This window comes from Neodiprion pinetum, chromosome 2 (genome assembly GCF_021155775.2).
Source record: "Neodiprion pinetum isolate iyNeoPine1 chromosome 2, iyNeoPine1.2, whole genome shotgun sequence".
Classification (NCBI taxonomy): domain Eukaryota; kingdom Metazoa; phylum Arthropoda; class Insecta; order Hymenoptera; family Diprionidae; genus Neodiprion; species Neodiprion pinetum.
Genome location: NC_060233.1, coordinates 32,239,527 through 32,256,926, shown reverse-complemented (window position 1 = coordinate 32,256,926; position 17,400 = coordinate 32,239,527). Strand labels below are relative to the sequence as shown.

Genomic DNA, 17,400 nt, shown 5'->3' with positions numbered 1-17,400 from the left:
TATGGACTAATGAACATGTCGTGCACAATAAGGTGTGAAGCCAAGCGAAGAGGGAAGACAGAGCATACAAAATCAAAATACGAAAAATAATTGTCGGAAGGGTCTTACCCTGGAGGAAGAGGGTGCACTTCCAGCACTCCCAATGGCCCAGCTTTTGGCGGGGCCATCGCTAACCACAGCCTCACCTAGTGGGGACATTGTAACACACGCGTTACCATAGTCTTTTTTATAAACGATGCCTGCTGTGCACGTCGACATATCATTGCCTGGCTTGATAAACGGTTTCAATCGTGAAAATATCATTCAAACCTAAGGTACAAAAAGGTTTTCATAACGCACAGTTTGATTCTAACTAGAGTGGAGAACTTGATAAAAACTCGAATCCATTCAAAGGGTTATATACCTTAAACCTGGAGTATTACAATTGTGAAATTGATAATCACAACGGTCTCCACTCAATAGAGGACAAAGACAATGAAGCTGAGAGCCTAGTGTTTGCCAACACTGTATCAATAGTATGCATACACACGTGATGTATTTCTAAATCAATTATCTATGCTGTTATGTATTGTAAAAAATAATATGCACATAAGCCCGAGACAAAGAGTGTAGAAATAAATCACGTAAGAATTTACCGAATTTTGCAGGTCTCTTCGAAAGTATATTTTATTTTTTATTATCTCCTTTTCCTCGGATTACGAAAATGTTCAAGCACATCTTTCAATACATCTATACATCAAACCGTAACATAAATTTTTAGATTATTTAAAGAGTACTTATTAAGCTAAAGGAACATGCGAATTTAATAAAAATATGTGTACCTGCAGACGACATCTCGTAAGTTAAACCAAGGGCGTCGAGGTCTTCCGCAGAAACTTGACCAGATAAATTGTTTTGGATGTTGTTTGGTATCCTTTGCTGCTGCTGCTGCTGTTGTGTTCGAGCACCAACAATAGCTCTCAACTCCTGTCGAACAAACTCTGTCATAGTCCCACCACTTCCCGTATTACCTGAGAAATAGAGTCAATAATAATTCATACCAGAATTTTGTTTGTAATTTTGTTTTATGTAGAAATTTTTTCGTAGAGACATAAATGCTGTGAACATTTGATCATATTTAATAAAGAAGCTTTCATATGATGATTTTTCGATGCAAGATCTAACAGTATTAGTCATAACAAATGTGATATTCTTGTGCGCTAACAGGGAATGGCGCAGAATTATACTGCTGTGTGTATTGCAGCACACATGGTTGGGTAAAGGTAAGTGCGTCGTAAAAATCGTAAAATTTTTGGAACATGGTTGCTTGTTAGGTAAGGAAATTGAGAAATTATACATAGGTAACATTGATAAACTATAATGTGTCAGAGAATATTATGGTTCTATATTTATCAATTTCACTTCTAAAGAATAAGATATTAAGCACACACATATAGAGAGAGAATGAGGGTAGATTTAATTTCCCATTTACACGCGTATCTACCATGGTCCGTATATATTTAATTCCCTTATTTACATATGAACGAAACTTTACGTAAGTAAACTGATCATACTAACGTTATTTTCATTGTTAAACAAATAATCAGTGCCTAAGAGTTACATATGCGTACATTCGCCCTGACAATTGCCAAAACAGAACATATTAAACAAACATTGAAACATGGAGGTGAATGGGATGAATGAGAAAGCTGTAAACATGTGATTTCATGATTATTTTTTTTTTCATATTTGTTTCTTTTTTTTTTCATTCACTCTACAAAAGAGACACATGTGTGCTATGACGGATATACGTGAGAGACGCAATATAATCAATGATCAAACTTTCATATGGAAAGTCAATAGGCTCAAGTTATATTCAAATTTCATTGCTCTACCAATCTCTTCTGTTTTTCCCACATGATGAGATATAAAGTAACAAAATTTCACGTATGTCCGCGAATGAGAATAATTTCTTGTACATAGAAACGTTAAGAAAACATTTTCCAAACTGTTCATATAGTCTCGGCTGGACAAATTATCTAAATGACAATAGGAGGTCGACATCTGTAATGAAATTTTCGTATGCATGCTTCAGTTTGGAAATTGTTTATAATCACAATCACAATTTGTACACATTGACAGATCAAATGAGCCCGACGCTGGTTTGCGAGTATATTTATGTATGTCGTTATTTACATATGAAGTTGAGATGTAATAATGTAGCGAATTGGTTAGTAGAGTATTAAATAAAAAGAAAGTGGAGTGGGTGTAACAATGACACAATTGGTGCTTGAATTTGAATGACTAGTGCCATGCAGCAACATTTATAGAGAACCATATTCAAAATATAATTTCAAATTCGGTTATTGGATTTCGGTGCAACTTCCAATCATCAACTGATCGAAATAATCTTCTGCGTTATTCTCCATGAACCTGTGCATTGAAAACCTCTTAAGAAGCAAGACTCGAGTCCCATATATCGTTCAGAAAACGTAAACATGATCTCTCTCTCTTCCTCTGGACCATATTGGCGATTAAAAAATATGCAAAGCCACAGGTTGCAATGATAGCGTAACGAGATATGATACAAGGTGTAATGGTAGGATAAACACAAAGCTTTGTTAAAATAAACGCAAGTACTGTAATAATATTTTGGGTAGGAAGAAAATGCGACTGAAGATAAGGGTAATGGCGATGTAGTAATGGTCACATGACGTAAAGGGTCACATGACTTACCACCCATTTGGTGACTGTTGGGATTGCCAGGAGGCAGAGGCCTGGTGTTCGATGTATCCCCAGGCCCCGACGAATAGAGTGAAACGGACGCTCGATCGTAACAAAATTGGTTATTCTGTACTTCAGTGGAGTTGAGTGTGGTGTTTGAGTGATAAATCATAGCAGGGTGTTGATTCGATAGATGTTGGGTGTTGGTGACATTGTGTTGGTTCAGCGATGGCTGAGATGGGCAACCGGAATGAGGATGGCTTGGCGACAGAAGCGGCTGCTCCTTATTCATTCCCCCATAGTGCCTCGGCGAATTTATCCCACCTGTAACATCGGTCAAATCTAGCTTCTTGCATTTTATGTATACTTAGCTTGTCAATTACTATCAAACAGACAAAATGCTACTAATTGCAATACGTCATAAGTTCTTTCATCAAAATTAACCATTCTTATTTGCAAACCAACCAACCATTCAGAGCGCATGTTGCAAATCAGTTAGGTTTGACACAGAAGAATAGCGTTTTGGTAGTCATACGCAGTCAAATAAAGTTCGATTGAAGAATACAGAATATTTCAATGACGAAAGTAATAAGATGCCCAACAACGAAGAAAGAATGTAAAACATCGAGTAAAGATAATTTTTTTTCTATACTTACCCAATACAGAAACTATATCTTTTTTTCTTTTCTTTTCTCTTTTTAAATAGCATTTTTCACAAACCATTCAACAATTGCGTTTAATTTTTATTTATACTATAAGTACATCCAGCTGCACTTTCATTACTGTATATTTATTTTCCTTTTAACGAATAATCTCACAAAGACTGTACTTGACAAATTGAAAATGCTCTAATAAAACTCCATACAACTTGCAACAAAGGTGTGAGAATATACCGCGTTGTATGGCCGGAGATCATGAATATAGCGCGGTTTGTTGCATAAATCACACATCACTCTTTTCATAGCTTCTAAACGAAGATATTCTCTTACCTGATGGTTTCATTGTCACTGACACATATGTTCATTTAGAATCATTTATTAAATACGTGTCTAAGCCTACCTATTCATTTCCTACCACAACATGATATCGCTTTTGGGTGATAATTTTAATTTCGTACGACAAAACGTTACTATCTCTTCTGCAGTATTGTTTTCTTCACCTAGAGATTGTCGACAGACAAAATTACCTGGCAGCTGTGTCGTTGCTGATGGTGTTGATGTAGTTCGCTGAAGTCTATATTGTCCTGAGGGATTCGCCGCGCCCGCATTAGGAACCGGAGGAAATTGACCAGCAGTAGGTGAAGCAGCTGGCGGTGGAAATGTGTCTGCAGGAAAAGGAGATTGCCTTGCCGAAGCAGGTGTTCCAGGTGATGGCATGGATCGTTGCTGTTGCTGCTGTGAGACAGACTGTTGCGGTTGTGGTCTTACCGAATTTACAAACATCCTTGGTCCGTTACCATAATTTCCCTGCATAAGTCAATTGTTTGGCATTGGACGCAACATCTTTGGCACTTCTAATTTTAGATACTATACTGTTTGTGTAAAATTGTTATTAAGAAAAATGATGTCCTATCACCTGAGTTACGCGAGGAGATAGCGATTGTGGATGTGAAAATGACAAAATACTAGCGGGCGAGTGTGGGGAGAGCCTCGCTGCCGCCGATCCTTGTTGCCCGTTATTGAAGTTGGTGTTCACAACAGAGCTGAAAGAATTTGAAACAAAATTGTCTTCGTTCACGTAACCAAGAGCTGAAAGTTTCTATTTGGGTATTATCATTCATCGTTAATCATTAAATTAGGTCTTAACATCACTAGAAGATGCAATAAAAGAAGTACGGAAACGTGTCGCTGAACTCACTGTTGAGGTAACGTTGAAGGGTGAGAATATGAATGTGTGAGACGATGCGTGGAAGGCAACTGGACGGATATTCCTCCATAACCTGGTGATACCTGAGAGTCGGAGACGCTCGATCGCTGAAAATGTGATTTAAAAAAGTTTTGACGAGATATCGAAACAATATTTTACCATACATTTACAACAACTGATCAACTATTAAATATTATTCATTGATTAAAAGAAAGCATTAATTCACCTGTAGTGAAACGTTAGGCGCCACTGTGTTGTTGAGTAGACTATCAATGTTATGAATGTCAGTCGGTAACTGGTCAGTGGCTGTTGCATTAGAAGGTATAAGGAGTTGTTGTTGCTGCTGTTGCTGAAGTAACCGTTGTTTAAGTTGCTGTTGCTGCTGCTGCTGCTGCTGCTGTTGAAGTTGCTTAGTTCTCTGCTGTAACTGTAGGTGTTGTTGACTGAATTGGACCGATGACTGCCGTACAGCATTCTGTTGGGCACTATTAAATCTTGCCCTTTGCTGCTGTTGCTGGTACATTGGAGGTGGCTGGTAATTATGGCCGGTTGTAACAGGAGTATTTCCCAACTGAAATTTGATATGTGGTGTTTAAAGATGGTTAAAGTTTCGATTGAAGAAAAAACTTGCGACAAAAAGTAAGGTACAGAAATAGAAGAGCGCAAATTCGAGGTTGATATGAATTGAATAATTTGGAAAAACGTTCCACAGAAAAAAAAAAGCTACTCACTGTGGTAGAGTATGCGGGTGGTGTGCCAGGCATCGTTATCGTGGAAGACGTAGGGTTCACTGCAGTTTCGCATAGTATCAATGACTTGTGGATGGCGTTAATAGCAGCTATTTTCTCGTCTACAGCATTATTCTGTGGCGATTCGATGATGTCTAAAAGATTTATGATCGCTGTTGGATCTACCGAGTAAACATATTGACAATTTGATCAAGTATAATATACCCCGTTGACTGAGTACAATAAAGTCTTGCCTCCTGCAAATAACAGTTAAAGCTGCCATAAAAATTACCTGTGATTGTATCTGGCACAATTTCTATGACCTGGTCTAATAGATCAGAAAGTATGGGATCAGACCCTGAAGGTTCCAACCAAGTCTGCTCTACTTGAACAGAACGACGATTTTCTCCACCAGCAGTTCCAAATTCTGGATTCAGTGAACCCACTTGAGGTCGTTGTGGCTAGAAAATTAAATCTCAATGTTATAAAGAGTGAACAAGTAATTAAATGCTACATAAAACATAAAACAGAATCTGTAAATCGATAAGAAGTAAAAGAAAGAGGTATATAATACATGCTAAGTGACAAATAGACTAACCTGATTAAAAACATCATAGATATTAGTCGGATTGCGAGGTAGTCGAGGTTGACTTTGGATCGGAGTGGTTGTCTTTGTAGATGGATTACTGCCAACTGGTTGCGCATTAGGCCAGGAACTTTGCTGTGCTACCTGTTTTCGAGCTAGCTTTTCCTGTGTAAAATGAAGGCAATAGATTAAACCAACAAGCTTACCCCCAAAATTTCCATTCAATTCAAAGTTGACATCTATTCGCAACATTAAACAATATTCAGGTAATAATTTACCTGTGGGATTGCTGACAATTCATGGAGAGGTACTGAAGGTTTAGTTTTCGGTTCAGACGGCTGTTGTGCTAAAAGCCAGGCGAGCATTTTATTCTTCTCCCATAGCTTGCTGGTTGAGGCATTGGAGGACGAATTATTGCCGGAAGAAGTTACTTGGTGCAGCCTGTCCATCGTGCGTTTTGCAGCCAAATCTTCGTCTCCATTCTCACCTGGTCTCTTCTGACCAACTTGTAACTGGCCTACGTGATTGCCTGATTGTGACAGCGGTGGTGTCGGGTTATTAAATCCGAGACTTTTCAACAGAGGATCATCACCCCGATTCTGTAGTCAAAGATTAGAATAGGTAATAAAATAAAAAAAATTAAAAAATAACAAACAAAAGCGGTGTAGTATAAGAAATGCAAAAGATTATGAGAAAATATAGTAATTATGGTAAATTTTAAATTACCTGTGAGTCGTGATTTTTTCCTTCTTCGTCCTCGTCTTTTAGAAGCTGCTGTAAAAGTTCATGCCGCTTCTTTAAACCCGCTCTGGTTTCCAAGTCATCGTCATCATTTTTGTCATTTAATAACTTTAAACGTAGTAAAAGTGAATAAAGTAACGTCAAGCAATGGTCAATAATAATTCAGGTAAGAATAAGTCACAAACACGGGCGTGTACGTTTGTATTTACATTGGAGAAGGAATTTGTTCACTGAGCACAAAAAGGTACAGTAGATATCGATGTGAGATGAAAGTTAAACTTGATTGTTACAGGAAAAAAAAAAAAAAAAAAATTTCAGTGGTGGGAATATAAAAAATTGTATAATAGTTACCTCCAACAACATGTTGTTTCCGCTTGAAGTCTTGGAATGATCTGTGCTGGATTTGGAAATACCGCTATTACTTGGCCGTACTTTTTTGTTATCTATATCAAGATGTAGATCCTCATCATCAGTCTCCTTAAGCAATGTCTTCAGTATCCTATGCTTGTTTTGGTTGTCAGAGACAGTATTATTGGTATTGTCTTGATTTTCATCGCTAGTGCTAGCTCCCTTGGTCAAAAGATTCCTGAGTCTTCCAGACTCTGTAGAAACGGCACAGTTCTGTGTATCTGGGGCTGGCGCGGCGCTATGCTGACTTTTGTTTGTATCAACATTGGCAGGTGTAGCAGGCGGGCATCCCTTGCTCTCCTCCAATCTCTTGTTAGCCAATACCCCACCACCCCCGTTGGTATTAGCGCTTGAAGGTGTGCCAGTGACCGCCGTTTGCGTCTCCTGAAGAGGACTGAACGAGAAGGAATTACTGAAGGATCTACTGGTGTGCACCGAGGTTGGACTGTATGCGCGCATCGAGCTACAGTGGGATGTGGCGCCAGTAGCAGAATTAACGGAGAATGATCCTTGGGGGCTCGGAGATGCCGGGGCTGGCTGCGAGGGGGGTCGAGAATTAGTCGGTCCGCTTGCCCTCGAGTCAGATCGATCTCCCCAGCTATGTCCGCTGTCCAGTTCCCATGTGGTACTAGGGAAAAGCTCAAAATCCAATTCCATGTTCCCCGAAAATTGGTTGAACGAATTACTTGTCGTACTCATTGAAGTTAAAGGATTACACGACGAAGTATCGTTTGCACTAAATACATTCAAGTTTGACGAGGAGGAGGATGTTGGTGCCCGTGCCGCTGCCAGCCCCCGGCCGGTATTGCCACTCGATTGGCCATTATGATGAGCCCCGGTCATCAATGGACCACCGACGTTATTGTTATTGTTACCATTATTATTATTACTACTATTCGTACAATGGTTACTAGAGTGTCCAGAGCACGTTTTGCTGTTGGAAAGCTGACCACCCTCGTTAGGCGTTAACTCATTGTCCCTATCATGGACAAGAAAAACAGAACAATACATTTATTTCAAGTTTTTAAACTAATTCCTCAGATATAGGTATATGTACAGAGGAGTCTTTGTTCAAGGTATGTCTAGGTGTTTCGAAATCTGAGGTAAACTTCCATCTAGTTTTATTTATTCTAACATCTCCGCTATTTCTATTAATCTATGTCACTATCAAGATAGAATTCAAATCTCTGTTATTTATTAGATTTGGCCCATAAAACGTAGTAGCATCTAAAAGAATCGATGTGACAATTCTGGATATTCACAATAACATTGATATGTTAAATATCTATTTGTTTATTTAATTACTATCGTAATATAATAAACACAGCCAGAATTATAATCAACATCTATTCACCTCACAAATCGTAATCACGCAAACTAGTTCATATCAGTAACTAATCCTTGCTACAAAAAGCTTGACCCTCTTGAGACTCAATTATCGCGTTCTATTTTTCTCTGCTACTCAAGCATTAGTACCTCAGTCTCTCAAACAAGCCACCTTCAACAAATACTCTCCATGTTCTTTCTCTAAACTATATGGATATAAGGAAACTAGATTATTTGCATTGCAAAACTGTTAAAAATGCGTGATCAACCGAATTTTTCGCTCGCTGAATTTCATCCGTAACAATTGATACTTGGGATCAATGATTACGAGCCTCAATTTCTTTTTTTTACTTCATCTTACGCAGAACTTAATTGTGAGGGTGCAGTAAAAATTTCGAAAAAAGCCCTATGAATATCTTAATTATTCAATTATGGTTCAATTAAATAACACCTGAATAAGAATATTATGAATTTCACCTAAGATGGTTATTCTACTAGTTATCACATGTAAATACGTGTACTTCTAATTTTTTGCGCTTCCTCTTCTTAATTGGTGAATTGTGTGAATTTGGACGGAATGACAGAATTAAATTAGACGCAAGGTAAAGATCAGGAATGCAGACGTACTAATTTTTGAACTATATGAGAAAGTATTTCAAGAGTGGCCAGATCTCCAACACCGACGAAGGGAACAAAAATATCAAATACAAAACGAAAAAAAATATGCTGAGCGATCCTTTGAATGCATGCAAAGCTCCTAACTTTAAGTAACCTGTAGCAGTAGATCAATCAAGTTTAGCTATGGTTTGTTACTGGTACTCAACATTACAAAAGGAGGTACAATAGAAAAGAATAAAATTAAAACAGCAGAGAAACAGCTCTACTAATTAATGATGGGAATTTCAAATGATTTGTTGATAATTTTTAAGATTTGACTTCGGCACTCTTCGCATTTCGATTTGCTAAGGAAATTGACCATTCCGAAATTTTACTTAAATTGAATGACAAAGAAAAATCGAAAGAAATGAGAAATTTCGTTAGTAGAGTTACTACAGTACTATGACAAAATAAGTAATCATAACAGTTATTTCATTTCAACTTACCCAATAATAGAATGTGTTGCCATCAAGAAATCAGATTCGTGACCATTAATCACATTTGCTTTAAAGAGTCTTGACTTTGTTTGAACGTTAAGGAACTTGTCTGCTTTCACACGGAGCCGATAAATTGTACTCGTGCCTTCATGGGTGTGAAGCGTATTATCCAAATGAGCATTCAACTTATTCACATCCAGTGGATGGCACAAGTCTTGTATTTTAGTGCCAATTAGGTCCTATGTTGAAGTAACGAGTATATAAAAACCAATATAAATTAGCGTAAAAAAGTTCTACTAGCTTAGGGAAAAAATGAAAAAATTCTGTTTTAATACCTTGCCTATGTACTTGGAGTATGCAGGAGACAAGCCGCTGTTGTCTATCCATATAATCCTGCCAATAGTGTCAAGTTTAACAGTGAATTGTTTAATGGAAGTTATCGGCTTTTCACTGTGGGGTATTCGCCGGGCGACGCACATCATGCATGGCCCGTCTAAAGATTCTGAGGACACGTCTCCACTTTCTAGGCGGTCTGCGTTGTTTGGGAGAAGCGCTGAACAGATTTGCATAGTTTCGTACTTTGATATTCTCTGTTGCTTCTCTTCCATAGTCTCTTCTTTATCATCGGGAGGCTTCACCAAAAAACGGCAATTAAATGTCCGATTTCTCGTCTGTGGTTGAGGCTCGCTTGTCAACCCTGTTTCAAAAAGAGACGAAACTTTTTTTATATGTATACTGAGAACAGAGATATGAAATGAATAATAATAACAACAACAACAATGGTAATATTTATTAATTAAACTGAATTCATTTTGTTACCTATTGACATCGGAAGCAAGCTTGCCATGAACGTTTTATGATCTCCGTGATGTATAATGTTATAGATATCTTTTCCAAACACGTCATCTTTTGTATAAGAAATATATTGAGATATATTATCCGTTACGTACTCGACTCTGCCCTCGGCGTTCACAACGAATAAGAATCCATCTAATGCCTGAATAAAATATGACAAAAACAAGATAATGACGATTAATAAAAGTAGTATGCACAGTATCAAGAAGAAAAATGAAAATTCGCGTTACTAGCTTGAACTCGTCTACAATTAGAAACTATCCTGAGAATTTCAAGAAATTGCATCACATTCTACTGCTGGACAAAATACTGTGTTTATAAAAATTCGTATTTTCAATGTGAGATTGAAGTTGGTAAGATTAACGTCACAAAGAAATATAAAAACTCATTCAGAGCTCAATACATTGCAGCTTTATCATAACTTTGAAGTATTCAAATTTATAAAGTATGAGTACGTTTTGCTGGATTTCAGTCAATCCTAAGATTGCAAAATAATAATTCACTGTCGAAGTTTATAATTTTCGACTCTTTTGAAAATCGAATATTTCGAAAAAATATTTTAAACCAGGTAGACTGATAACTCAACCGCGAACACACAGCCATCCTCGTAAAGATAAAATTATCATTGTGATAATAACAATAAGAAATCTGCGACTATCGTACCTCAAGTAAAATAGGGCCAACTTGGTCATTAGATAATATATTAGGATTTGACGAGGAAACTTCCCCTTGCTGTACAGCATGACTATTAGAGCCTTCTTGTTGCCTTATGTGCCGGATCTGCAATAAAAAATGTATAATGATACCTGTGATAATAATAAATATAATGATGCTGGATTAAATAATTAATTATAAATTGAACAAACAAGCAAGTTCGAAATGTTTATTCGGATATATTAATAATGCACACGTAGGTACATACGTTCATACTGTATACGTATAAGCGTAAGGAAAACAGTGCGGTGATTTTCTGTAATACCGACAAAGGAGCAAAAAATATTAAACACGTAACTTCGGTAGCAGAAACAGTGACGTTCGGCGTTGCTCTCGCGCCATTCTATGTCCTTGCAATTGTATTTTTCACCGTCAATAGATCGCGCGGTGTGTATCGCAATGATCTAAAACGCGCGCGGCCTCGAAAAGTCGGTGACTCCTCGGAGACCGACGAAACGTTATGCGATGTAACCAGCTACGAGTCCAACACCCGGTATCATGTTTTTCACACTACGAGCGAATCGCGGCAAAAATTATATCGGCATTTGCAAATTTGTAAATACCGTTGTAAATACTACAGCATAATGAGATCATTTCAAACAACTCTAAGCTTGTCGGCAATAAATATGTACGTACTATTTTTTTCCCTTTGCATCCCCCCCCCCATCAACTACAGCCCCCGCAGCAACTCCAAGAGAAATTATTACTCGAGATTCGTTACGTTGTAGCACAAAGTTTAAAATGATAAAATTGTGACAAAAGAATTTACTCTCATATAATTAAACATTCTTTTCATTATTTTCGATGTTATTAAATCTTCTTCCGAGGAGATATTTTTTTCCTTTTTGTTTTTCATCTGCAGCGTGTAATAATTTTCACATCCTACACAACGTTCGTACGTGAAAATTGATTTGCTGTGCCGCATGCGTAAAAGATGAAAATAAAGAGAAAAAAAAGTGAACCCAGCATATAATTCATAGCGAAGTAGAATTGCGTCTAACACCGAGTGTTATACCAATTAAATCGTAATAGAAAATGAGTTTTTTTTTTTTTTGTTTTTTTTTAACCGAAACAGACACTAGAAGAAAAAACCACATCCGCACAGAGAGAGCAAGGAATCGTTGGCAAAACCGTCTACACTTTGTTCGAAATTGAGATCTGTCTTAAATATATTTAAAGAAAAAAGAGCCTAAAGGAGAGGGAAGGGGCGGAAGCAGGAGGGAGAGAGAGGGAGAGGGGGCGGGAACCTGCGTATATGCAAGCAACTGTAGAATAGAATGATATGGCAATATTCCACCGTCAACTGCTACCGTATTTGTAATTTACCTGATCGACAGTTCTCTGGAGAATTTGACATTTATCGGTCTTGCCAGAGCTCATGTCCTGGGCGGAGATCAGCTCGGCAAGCTCGTCGATGTAGAGGTTCTCCTGGGTCCTCCGTCTCTTTTCATTAAGGCACTTGTTACTGCAACATTAAACGCCGATAATTGCCGCGTGAAATTTTAGTTATACCAATATTCATACATAAAACGCAATTTCCAATTGTAATACATTGTTCGGGTATTGGAAAGAAACATCGAAACGAGTCGGATAGCTCGAGTCTTTTTCTTAATTTCTCGACACGCTAGCAAAACGAAGTGAAATTATTACTTGACATACTTTTTTACACTCTCAAAATAGGCGGTTAACAATTATCAAAGTTAATTCTCAAACGTACAGTGTTGACGTAGGTATCATAGATGAAATCCGGAACTTTTTTATAAAACGGAAGAAAAAAAAAAAACACGTCTATACACGTGAATTTATACAGTGCAATGGATATGTGCAGTATACTTACAGCTGAGACTGGGGCTTGGCATCTGATTTCTTTCTTTTCTTGGTGTTATTACCATTGACTACACTCATTTTGACCCACCCCGGGTCCTGTAGATCACACGGGCCAGGCCTGGAAAAGAAACGGGATGAATTTAAAAACATAATCACAAGACAGTTGTAGACAAAATAAAATTCAGCAATGTGCATTACATCAGATAATGGATAAATTGTATTGAAGCAAACTTGGCTACGCGATACGTTGTAATTATGCATATCAATGAAGCGCAAATGACAAAGCTAATTCCAAATGGCTATTGATTTTGTCGAAAATTAATTTTTGGCTGAAGCGCATGGGCATTGTCGAGTGTAGTAGTAAAGTGAAAATTTTAAATACGAAGGAACAATTGAACGTGATTCATTGTGTTTAATTTGGTATATTGTGTTATAATACAAGTCATAAATAGCAGTCGGTAAATGTGAAAACTGTGGAAAAAAAAGTATCAAGAACGTCGAGAGATTATTTCACCTAATTATTGCAATACGTCATTGGACGATGTATCGAAATAGAGCCTACTTTTTGGCAATACTAATACCATATACGACCTGCAGGTAAAACACGATGTTAATCGTCAAGCAATTGCGAGAATGAGAGAAAGAAGCAATTGTTCTTCGCGATGTATGTTATAAATAAATGGATGCAAATTAAAAACATACGTATGTAGAAAACCGTTTTATGCATATGCATACGTATATAGGTGTAAAACAATTACAGGCGATGACTCCTCTCATCCTCCTCTCAGGAAAACAATTTCGTACCGTGAAAGTCCGCCGGCGCGTAATGACGTCGTAATAATAATACCCGCTTAGACGTACACGATACATACATACATATAATACGTATTTCAGTTAAATAAACACACGTATAACACATGTGTACATAATGCAGGAATAAGAAACTGACCCCGACACCGTATTCAACTCAACATACGGCTCGTACAGCGCCGGAGAATTGAATTAATTCAAATTAGCCGCATCCAAATACACGCGTATAAAGGTATTATAGGTATATGTACACGTATGTCGAGCTGAATCGTTTCTGAAGTTGTTTCTTCGCTGCAGTTTTCTTCAAATTTCAATTTATTCTCTCTATCTCTCGCTTTTTTTTTTCCTTCCACCAATGGCCAAACGATCGCCACGAAGTACGTTATACAATCATCCATCGCGTATTCCTGTATCCCATCAACTCGCGTCATATAATCAAAGATTCCGAGATTGTATCCATTTGACGCAATGTTCACCGCTGAAGTGAGCACGCGTTATTGGAAATTAGGCGAGGCGAGAGGCGTATTCACGGAAAGAAATGGAAAGGAGTATTGCGTAAAAGGACCCGTGCACGATGACGATGTAAAAGTGTCGAGACGACGAAAGGTGTCGACCGTCCGCTCGCACCTTATTATACCCATTACACCTACAACCAAAACCGAGATTAACCGACGTACAAAAAGGAAGAATTACCCATACAGCGTATCAACAGTTATAAACCGATTACGAAAGCGATGTGTACGAGCTACATATCAGTGGAAGAAATTATTTTTTGCCAAAATTAAAAGTATTTGTCACAGCTGCTGAAACTTAGGCTTCAAGTGTCGCTGGTTTTGGTGTGCGGTGTGCAAGAAGGTCCGTACTGAGTATCTCGCACCATGATCCAAAAAGAGGAAAGATAAAAGATAAAAGAATAAAATTTACTTAACGCACAATGACATTGATAAAAATTTGCCAAAAAATTCTACCGTCTTTATCAACCTACCAGCGCAGAGCGATAGGCGGGAGTAAAAGTAGAAAATATTCGTCAGTTTGTTGTCGGTTATTTCGTTCTTTCGTTAATGTCGTATAAGCAGCATGCGGGATCCTCGGGGTTGTAATATAGGTCAGTGGGCCATGGCGATCGCATAACCAGGCGGACATGCGCGCTACACGGTGGCTCATCGTCCCGCACCCAGATATATACATATATGTACATTCGTATAGGTACATAGGTGTGTGGGTGTGCATGTGTGCGCAAATGCACCGATTCCCTTTCTCCGTGGCTCCTCAACCTCTCTCTCTCTCTCTCTTTCGCCCATACACATTCGCCATTCCACCGACCTTTCTCCTCCTCCTTGAAGCGCATCTTCGCAGAGTACCGCTGCACCAGCATCCGTGTATTATGCATACATAGATAGCCATAATATTATACCTATACGGGTACCGCATTCGCATAAACTGCATCGATACGCCGCTGGCAGATTCTCGCATTGTAAAAGATAGATCAAGCCCTGCGACATGACATAATTATACGGAAGAACGTACGCCCCGTTTTAGTCGCAAGGTAGAATAAGAAAAAAAAAAACAATAAATCTGCAGTCCATGTTTGTTCATCTATTTGTATACCAATGAAACTACGATTTCTGAATAAATGGCAATGAGTATAAGGACGTGAGTGTTACAGTGTCGATATTAGTGTTATGACGTCAGTTTATCAAGTACGCGTTCCAACAAATTTATATTGGACGACTCGTTTGAAAGTTTGAATGACACTAATACAACCTATGTACATATTGATATATGTATATAATAATATATATACATTCGAACAAAACACGGAAACTGAGATATTCTACCGCCGCGAAACAAGGATGGATGTTTCAATAATAAAATTCGTTTCGATATTAATTATTTCCACCGACAATTCAACGAAGAACGATAATTCCTGACGATCTTACGTCCATTCTACCTTACACGATATATAATAATAATTACACATAATAATTCCGATAATTTACGCAAGTTGAATATACGTACATTATACAGTTAAGACGCATCAGTTATATATTAGGTATTCGTACGAATATACATACACACCTATCGACGTGTACGTCGAAGCATAGCTGGCAGGTTATAATTTCATACGTCTTTATAATTAAATCGCAGTAGTTGGGCAGTGGGCCAAGTTCTTTGATACGGGTAGGTACGATTACCATACGATTATAATATGTGACGATATAATATGTATATATGCAGGAATTAAGAGAGGCAAACAAAAAAAAGACGAAGGAAAAAAAAAAGGAAGGGGAGTTTACGCGGACGAATATATTTATCGAAGAAGAAGAAGAAGAAGAAGAAGAAAAATAAAGAAGGAAATTTGATAGAAAAAAAAAATAAATAAATAAATAAAAATAAAACACAACAATTATAACAGCCAAGGAATGACGGAATGGGCGGATTTGGTCCGAGGCTACGGCATGCGGCAATATAAATTCTTCAATACAGAGGCTGAATCACCACCCGCGAGAGATAACGGCAGTTTCGCACCAAGTAGGTACGTATAATAATGTACGCAGGCATTTGTGCACGCACACACAAGATATCCGGATACCTCCTGCGCGGAGACACCGAGAGGAAGACACGCACACACAGAAGCATACATACTTTCCGTTTTCTTTCTGGCAGCGTCACTGTTCGTTCGTTACTCAATCGATAGGTGCCATCCATGAACCGTACAACAATAACGCCCAAGAGCCGAAACGCACATGCAATGCGGATTGATTACCACACCTCCTCTTACTCTTGTACCGCATACATCGTGCGTTACATATACGTATGGTATATTTATATACACACACGCACGTACATACATGTACGATATACCCACGTAATTTTATAGATTTCGACAGTGTCCGAACAACTTTCAAACTCATGCTAATCCTTGCAGCAATATCTTTTCTCCAAAATAATCATACAAGGAGTTAGAAAATATTTGCAAACGGTGTTTATAATAAAAATAATCTACTGTCATTTCGTATCTGTACTACACGTTATTGTACCGGTACACATAAAATTGTTTTTATCCAATCCATCTTCTCCGAAAATTGGCACATTGCAAAACGTATGTATACGTATACGTATAACTATAAACATCCGTAGTAAAAATATGCATCAGCAGCAGCAGCAGCGCGAAGAACTGAACCAAACTGCGCTGATTCTGAGTACAAGGAAAGGAAGAAAACTAGGAGAGTATACGAAGTCAGAATTGAAAAAAAAAAAAAAAAAAAAACAACGACCATATTTTTGTTCTCCATTTTCAAACAGATTTCACCCATCATACGTATTACATGTGAGTTTCAATCGTAGAGCTGACGCCATGGATTTACGAAGGTGAACGCGACGACGACGACGAGACGAGTGAAAGTGGCCCGGCCCCGTGTGTTGTGGCAATGAACGTGACATGCTGACCAAATTCTTTGGTAAATCATTATTATCTATCAGGCTAATCGTAAACGGACTGGGAATAGAAGATTAAAAAAAATAAAAAAAACAATGTATATATTGGTATTGCGATAAAACAAATTCTCTGCCCAATATACGCGTCAGCTGAAAAACGAAGATATGTAGGATATTTTTCTTTCCTTCGTTACGTTGTATATGTGATAATTTCATTACATGTTTAACATGCCTGTACACATTTTATAATACGGTATATTATTGAATGTAATGCGATTTACATATTATTGTATTATAGTAAATT

At 37.8% G+C, this 17,400-nt stretch overlaps 1 protein-coding gene across 15 annotated transcripts in view; it reads right to left on the bottom strand.

Moving 5' to 3' along the window:
* The window catches only part of LOC124211507 (nuclear receptor coactivator 2), a 59,190-nt gene that overhangs the window by 5,352 nt on the left and 36,438 nt on the right, over nt 1-17,400 (bottom strand). For 8 of the 15 annotated variants that reach the window (XM_046610621.1, XM_046610620.1, XM_046610622.1 and 5 more), the window contains 19 exons: nt 12,859-12,966; nt 12,348-12,486; nt 10,971-11,087; nt 10,272-10,449; nt 9,788-10,149; nt 9,462-9,691; nt 6,976-8,011; nt 6,610-6,732; nt 6,162-6,482; nt 5,896-6,048; nt 5,590-5,758; nt 5,301-5,479; nt 4,796-5,140; nt 4,561-4,676; nt 4,279-4,405; nt 3,890-4,169; nt 2,716-3,027; nt 822-1,010; nt 109-185 (listed from right to left, as the gene is read on the bottom strand). In XM_046610621.1, the coding sequence (XP_046466577.1) occupies nt 109-185; nt 822-1,010; nt 2,716-3,027; nt 3,890-4,169; nt 4,279-4,405; nt 4,561-4,676; nt 4,796-5,140; nt 5,301-5,479; nt 5,590-5,758; nt 5,896-6,048; nt 6,162-6,482; nt 6,610-6,732; nt 6,976-8,011; nt 9,462-9,691; nt 9,788-10,149; nt 10,272-10,449; nt 10,971-11,087; nt 12,348-12,486; nt 12,859-12,966 (4,561 nt within the window). The remainder of the gene's footprint in view (nt 1-108; nt 186-821; nt 1,011-2,715; nt 3,028-3,889; nt 4,170-4,278; nt 4,406-4,560; nt 4,677-4,795; nt 5,141-5,300; nt 5,480-5,589; nt 5,759-5,895; nt 6,049-6,161; nt 6,483-6,609; nt 6,733-6,975; nt 8,012-9,461; nt 9,692-9,787; nt 10,150-10,271; nt 10,450-10,970; nt 11,088-12,347; nt 12,487-12,858; nt 12,967-17,400) is intronic. The other 7 variants (XM_046610628.2, XM_046610630.2, XM_046610633.2 and 4 more) reach the window with 7 other exon arrangements.